This window comes from Zea mays, chromosome 8 (assembly GCF_902167145.1).
Source record: "Zea mays cultivar B73 chromosome 8, Zm-B73-REFERENCE-NAM-5.0, whole genome shotgun sequence".
NCBI lineage: Eukaryota > Viridiplantae > Streptophyta > Magnoliopsida > Poales > Poaceae > Zea > Zea mays.
The window spans coordinates 177,574,004-177,581,784 of record NC_050103.1 but is presented as its reverse complement, the minus strand read 5'-3'; the positions used below and the strand labels follow the sequence as shown (position 1 = coordinate 177,581,784).

The 7,781-nt window shown below is 40.1% G+C and overlaps 1 protein-coding gene across 1 annotated transcript; it reads left to right on the top strand.

Moving 5' to 3' along the window:
* The first annotated feature begins 1,353 nt into the window (after positions 1–1,353).
* LOC100382775 (ADP-ribosylation factor A1F) lies at positions 1,354–7,575 on the top strand. The gene is given in 7 exon segments (NM_001175484.1): positions 1,354–1,430; positions 1,656–1,821; positions 2,409–2,479; positions 2,639–2,758; positions 6,391–6,509; positions 6,849–6,930; positions 7,302–7,575. Coding segments are annotated over 6 exon segments (546 nt in total). The 5' UTR covers positions 1,354–1,430; positions 1,656–1,673; the 3' UTR covers positions 7,308–7,575.
* Positions 7,576–7,781: the final 206 nt, after the last annotated feature.

Here is a 7,781-nt window from a genome sequence, read left to right as displayed (position 1 = left end):
TCATGTGGGCGAAATGAAACATAGTACTCCTGCGTAAGTGCGTATACAACCATCCCAAATCGAACCAAACTTGCCCATTTCCCCAACCCACACAAAAAGTGCGGATAGGATCGAATCCACGTCATAAAACTAAATAGCATGTTTATTTCATAGCTAACTTTGCCATATTTTATATAAAGTTAGTTGTCCGAATTAAAGCTTAGACAGAAAAAGTTAGATAAAAATGTAGCAAATTATGGAAACAGACCCTCCCTCCCCTCCCTCACGTTACATCTAGGGATGGCAACGGGAAATTCAGTGTTGGGGAATGGTTCCGCATCCCTATCCTCGTTCCCGCGAACGCTTACGGGAGAGCCTTTTCTCTCGTCCCCATCCCCGTCGGGGAACTTATCCCCGTGAGGTACCCCGCGGGGAATCTGTCCTCGCTAGAAGTACAATATTTATAAATAAATTTAAATTGATTGTATCAAATTAATATAAATTTAATAAATAAGATTGAAAATTATAAGAAACATCTACTTTAGAGTTTAGTTTGCTATTTTATAATATGCTATATACTGAGTTTTTATTATAATTTTAACAAGTAAATTGACTAATTTTGATAAAAAACTTCTGCGAAGCGGGTGCACGGGGAACGACTGACCGAGTACACATGGAATGGGTACGGGATAGTTCCTCATCCCTATCTCCGCGAACTTGACGGAAATTAAATTTTCTCTATTTAAATTCGGTGAGGATTAAATTAATTATATACCTGTCTCTTAATAGAAAAATTTCCCCTAGATAATCGGAGATCGAGTCGGCATTGCATCTCTAGTTACATCCAAGCGTCGCGAACTCTATCATCCATGGACCATGGCCCTGTTTGTTTCAGCTTCTGGCAGCTTCTGGGCACCAAAAGCTGCTGCGGACTGCCAAATGCTCAGCTTTTCAGTCAGCTTCTATAAAATTCGTCGGGGCAAAAACCATCCAAAATCAACATAAACACATAATCGGTTGAGTCGTTGTAATAGTAGGAATCCGTCACTTTCTATATCCTGAGCCTTATGAACAACATTATCTTCCTCCACACGTAATCGTAATGATATTCAGATTCTCCTCACAGTCAGATTCTCCCAACAGCTAGATTTTCAGAAGAGCTGGTGAGAAAAAAGCTGAACCAAATATGCCCCACACACCATGGCCGCTGATGACGCTGGCCCCATCCCGCCTGCCGATGCGGGTCGACTCAGCCGGGCCCCACGTGAACGCACCTCTCTTCTATTTTATCCGAGAAAAAAGCCCGCCCGTCAGACCGCACCGCGGCCACAGCCTCGCGTCGTCGCCCCACAGCCACGCGAGCCTTCGCCGATCCGCGAGCGCAGATCGCCGAAGCCAGGCGGCGGAGAGGGAGCTCGAGGCGGCGGAGGAAGGCGTTCGCCACAGTCGCTGTGAGTGCTCCCGGTCAAGCGCCTCTCCTTCGCCCTGTCAAGAATTCCGCCCCGCGCCGACGGATCTGATCGATCGTGTCTGATCGAGTGGTTTTTCTGTGCTATACGGGTTACAGCATGATTAGCTTAGATTGGACGCTAGTGTAGGCGATTATGTTCGTTCGCGTGTCTCTGCTTTCTCATGCGAATCCGATTCGATTCCGCGCCTCGCTTTGGATCTCGTAGGATTTCCCTGGGGAAGAGATGGGTCTCTCCTTTGGGAAGCTGTTCAGCCGCCTCTTCGCCAAGAAGGAGATGAGGATTCTCATGGTCGGGCTCGATGCCGCCGGTAAGACCACCATCCTCTACAAGCTCAAGCTCGGCGAGATCGTCACCACCATCCCCACTATCGGTGAGCCCTTTCTCCACCATATCGTGCTGCTTTGAATGCTAAACTATATAGGCCTCCTTTGGAACAAAGAAAAAGTGAAGGAATTTTGAAGGATTAAAATTCTATAGAAAATTTTCCTATGTGGTCCTTTGGGTTCCAAAAGATTGAGTTGCTACAAATCCTATAAAATTCCTATGGAATTGAGCATTGTAGTGAGATTTTGTAGGATTTTTAACATGAGGTCTAACCTCTTGAATTTTTTTCTATGTAATTGAAGGTGACATGCAACTATATTCCTACATTTTTCCTATCCCTATGTTTTACTAATCCTCCATTCCAAAGGAGGCCATACTGTGGAAAAATGCTAGTAAAATTGTAGGCATGCTATTTCTTAAACGCACCCTCGAAGGTAGTGCCGTGCATTCGGGTGCATTCGGGCGTATTTTTACTGTCAATTCGTGAAAATGATCTGCTCACAGTAGTCTAATCTTACATTGGAAGTTTGTAAATATTAAATCTGCATTTGTTATCGATTCATGCATGGTATGTATTTATTATAGTGTACTCTCATTGATAGGCTTGGCTTGGCTTGTCTTGGAATTTTGCAGGATTCAATGTTGAAACTGTTGAGTATAAGAACATTAGCTTCACTGTTTGGGATGTTGGTGGCCAGGACAAGGTGAGCATATGTGCTTATAACTGAGTTATAAATCTTTCTGGTGGACCATCATGTTATCAACTCTTTGCAATTGTGTTTTATCTCAAGATCCATAGCATTATTCTGTTGTGATAAACTTTACCGAGGAATTACGGTTTCTTTATTCTTTATGTCAAACAGATCAGGCCCCTGTGGAGGCACTACTTTCAGAACACACAGGGACTTATTTTTGTTGTAGACAGCAACGACAGGGAACGTGTTGTTGAGGCTAGAGATGAGCTCCACAGGATGCTGAATGAGGTAATATAGTTGTGTTATTTTAGTAGTTCCATTATCCTTTCTCTATGAGTAGTTTTCGTTTCAGCAACATTACAATCATGAATTTAGATGAGCTGGCTTGCCAACAAAGTTTTTTAAAGCTGTAAGAGCAGATTATGAGACATGCATAGGGATGCTAAAACATTATTCATCACCATTTCACAGTGCTAACTCTCAGTTCCTGTATCCGTGTCGTACTGACCTAATTCCTAATAGGGATGAAAACATATACTTATTTTTTTTCGAACGGAGATTCCCCCATTTCTATTACTTGCGTAACAGAAATACAAGAGCGATTCACACGCAGTTGGAAGAGCAACTATGGCTCAACCCAGTAGGGATACATCACAAAGCGACCTGATTTAGGCCACATCACAACTACTGATACATCACAAAGCGACCTGATTTAGGCCACATCACAACTACTGAAACTGACTGAGAAATGAAACAAGTCTACTGACAGCAAGACAACGCTCGCAAAAGGAGTCCAAGCGTAACCAGATACAAAGCAAATGCATTGCTGAAACCCACTAGGGGCCAGAAAACAAAAAGGGACGGAGGCTAGGCTGAGGATCAACCATCAAAGCTAGAAGATGGTTAAATCAGAGACCATTCCCCGCGTCTGCTTCCCAGCTTTCATCATCGTCTTGCGGCGTCTGCGGAGCGATCCCAGCATTAGCCACCTTCAGGAGAAGCTTCACGCCATCATGCAACAAGTCCTGAAGCTCCTTCTTGCTTAAACCTGCCCATTTCATAATCAGTGCACACGTGTGACACACAATTTCCATAGGGGATTTGGTCACAATATTTTCAAAGTACACATTATTTCTGGCTTTCCATAAAGCCCAACAAATGGCAGAAGCCCCAATACTTCCGATCTCTTTAGTATCATAGAGATTACAGTTAAGCCAAGCCCAACACTGCTCCAAATTTCTAGGGACATTATTCGAGTTAATTCAATTAGCCACCCCCCCCCCCCCACACACACACTGATCTAGCAGTGTGACAGGTAAAAAAGAGATGATTAGTTGACTCGAATTTAGAACAAAAGCCACAAGAAATATCCCCTGTCCAATTTCTACTAACCAAATTCTCCTTGGTTAACAACACATTGTTCTCAAGGAACCACATGAAAATTTTAATTTTTGGAGGAATTTTTCCTTTCCAAATGTGATTCATATATGTACCATGTTACTGGCAATATTATCATAAAGAGTTTTCACAGTAAACTCCTTTTTCTTTCCCCATTTCCATATAATACCATCACTTAACTCCTGGAACTAAAAAACCTGGAGTTTCTCAAGGATTTTGTCCCAGTTTCTTCTATCATCATCTCTTAACCATCTTCTGAAATCAAGTTGGGCATTTTTCTCTCTGACATTCCTCACAAGGATATTTTTGTCATTACCACATTGTACAAGTTTGGTTCAGACATAGCAAGAGGAGTTTCAGAGAGCCAGGAGTCTTAGCAGAATCTAGTTTTTTTCACCAGACCGGGTGATAATTTGTCTTCCCTGAATATAATACTTAGTGACTTTTAACAGATCGCTCCAAACATGAGAATCACCCGCCCTGGCCCAATATTTAAGAATACTATTCCCTTGAACATATTTGTTGTTCACAATTTCTTGCCAGATCCCCTTCTCATTTTAAAACTTCCACCACCATTTACACATTATACAAATATTTATCACTTTCAAGTTTTTAATTCCAAGTCCTCCTTTTTTCCTGCTAGTACAGACTTTTTCCCATTTAACAAGATGATACTTTTTTGTCTCCACCACCTTGCCAAAGAATCTTCTTTCTTTTTTTATCCAAATTTCCAGTAATTGTCTTGGGGAGCAAATACATTGACATATGATAAATTGGGGAATTGGATAAGCAAGCATTGATCAATGTAATCCTCCCAGCAACAGATAGGGAGCTACCCTTCCAGCTATCAAGTCTTTTATCCAATTTCTCTTCAAGTTTTTTCCAATCTGCAATGTGCAGACGATTGTGACTGACAGGTACTCCAAGATATAACATTGGGAAGGTACCAATTTGACAGTCAAAGAGACTAGTATATTGCATAATAATATCCTCATCTCCATTGATCACAAAAATTTCACTCTTCATAAAATTAATCTTCAGGCCTGCCATCATTTCATAAATGTACAACAACATTTCCAAGTTTCTGGCTTTAATAAGATCATTTTGCAAGCAAATGATAGTGCCATCAGCATATTGCAATAAGGACACCCCATTAGGAATCAAGTGACTGTCCAAACCTGTTAAGGCACCATCTCAAGGGCTTTATCCATCATTCTAGCAAGGCTATCAGCCACAAAATTGAAGAGAATGGGGGAGAGGGGGTCTCCCTGTCTCACTCCTTTGGCACTTCTAATGTATTTACCAGTTTGGTTGTTGATTCTTACACTGACAGTACCACCCTCTACCACCATGTGCATCCACATCAGCCACTTCTTGCAAAAGCCTCTATTTTGAAGGCAAAGAAACAGAAATTCCCAATTGACTTTCTCAAAATCCAGTTTTAAAATAACACCAATTCTTTCCTTTTTTTAGTCTCATGAAGGATTTCATGAAGAATCATCACCCCAGGCATGATGTTCCTGCCTTTCATAAAGGCAGTTTGATGCTCACTAATCAACTTCTGGGCATAGGGCTCAATTCTTGAGGTTAAAACCTTAGTAATTAGTTTGTATAAGCAGTTCAAAAGGCAAATAGGTCTATACTGTTGAATTTGGCCTCTTTAGGAAGCAAAGTGATAATACCATAGTTGATTCTGCTAACATCCAAGCCCCCAACATGGAAATCATGGAACAAATTAACAATATCTTCCTTAACAATGTCCCAACAAACTTGATAAAATTCAGCTGGAATGCTGTCTGGTCCAGCAGCTTTGTTGCTCTCCATCTGGAATAACGCTTCCTTAATTTCTTAGAAAATTTTCCACAAATAGTCTGGTTATCCGTCTCATCCAGTTGCTCAAGCCCATTCCAGACCTCCATGTCTATTTGAAACAAATTGCCTGGGGCAGGGCCAAAAAGCTCATAATACTGAGTTGCATGTTCCAAAATATTCTCATCCCAAAAAATTCTTGTCTCCATCTTCCAGGAAGACAATATTGTTTTTCCTTCTCCTTCCATTAGCAATACGGTGAAAATACTCATTGTTGCCATCGCCATGCATAAGTCAGTTTTCATGAAAAAATTTGGATATCAATTTTTTGGTCTTTTTTATTGTGAATAAATAGGATATAGAATCTGCTATGCAAATTTATATTCTTGTTTTTACCGTTGAGCTTGTAAAGATTCATAAAAGATAAATCTTAAATTTATCATATATCTTATCAAATAATAGATATAAAATTCAGATACGGATATGGATATTTTTTTCACCTTTTTTTCTTGTTGTAGGGAGCAAATAATGTATAAATAATTTATGCAAAATTTTATTTGTATTTATAATAATGTGCTTGATAACATAAGAAAAAAATATTATCATTAAATTTCATACGTATCTATATTAAAATATTAAAGTTTTCCTTAACAATTCAGATACCTACTTTCTTCCCTAATTCCTAATGATATTACTATCTTTCCATTTTGTAGGATGAGCTGCGTGACGCTGTGCTGCTTGTATTTGCAAACAAACAAGATCTTCCCAATGCTATGAATGCTGCTGAAATTACTGACAAGCTTGGTCTGCATTCCCTGCGACAGCGGCACTGGTAAGAAATATTGTTTTCATAGCCGACCTCCCTGCATCTGAATCAATGTTGCCTGGCGTTCTGACATTTGTTAGTGTATCTGTATTGGACATATTTGCGAGTATATAGAGTGTATCTTTAAAGCACTCGTTTTAGTCGTCATGGCTTCATGATGTGCGGTTGTATGGGATCACAAATGATGCATTAATCTGCACCCCATTAGATACTATGATTGAGCTGAATCTTTATCTCAATTCTGCAACTGATGTATTACTGTCTTGTCTTGAATAATTGCCAAGATCACAATTGCCTTTGATATTAATAAGACGTATGCTAATGTGTTTGTTCCCTGCGTTGCAGGTACATCCAGAGCACTTGTGCTACATCTGGTGAAGGGTTGTATGAGGGGCTTGACTGGCTTTCCAGCAACATCTCCAGCAAGGTAACATTAGCTGCATGCTAGTGTCTTATGTGCTTCTGCTGAATACGTGAAATAACGCACCTGTTCTGATCATATGGTCCTTAGAGGTTGATGAAGTAACATAGACTTACACAAAAGCTCTATTGTTGCAGCCTCGGTATAGTTGGGATTTCAGTGCTTCGATAGGCATAGACAAAGTTGCAGCCTTAGACAGGCATTTTCCTTTGTCCTGCACTACCATACTTCTATTTTGATATTTTAAGGGGTTTCACTACCATGCTTACAATTCTGCATAGGCATAGAACTCCTAGTACATGATGACTGCCTATAGCTGTCAGTGACTTTGCTTCCAAAAAATTTGCTGTGACTGTTTCCATTCCATCTGTTTGCAGTCTTGAAGCTTTTCGGCAGGGCTCCTAGCGAGAGGATGTCTGAACAACTTATGGCTGCTTTTTTTTTACATATTATTACTAAGACACAAGCTACAGCAGATATAGTACTTGTGAAAAAAAGAAACTTCTGAGCTCTTTTGAGGGATTGATACTAGATTGGATTGTGTTTTTGTTTTTGGGTCGATACCATCGCCTGTTCGGTTCCACAAAATTGACTGTCAACTATATTTACCTATGTTCGGAGATTGTATGGTAAATTAAATTGACATGCTTTAGCGTAGGTCTCCACCGATCCAGTGTTGTGCTAGATGTGAGTTGCTAGATTTTGTTTATAGATGAGTATATGCTTATTTTCATCCATGCATGATTTAGAGCACTCGAATAGTTCTCTAAACAACTCTCCAAATCTTAAATTTAAGAAGTGAATAGAAAAACATTTCTCTAATAGATTTTTAAATGGACTTGCTAAATTTAGTTACT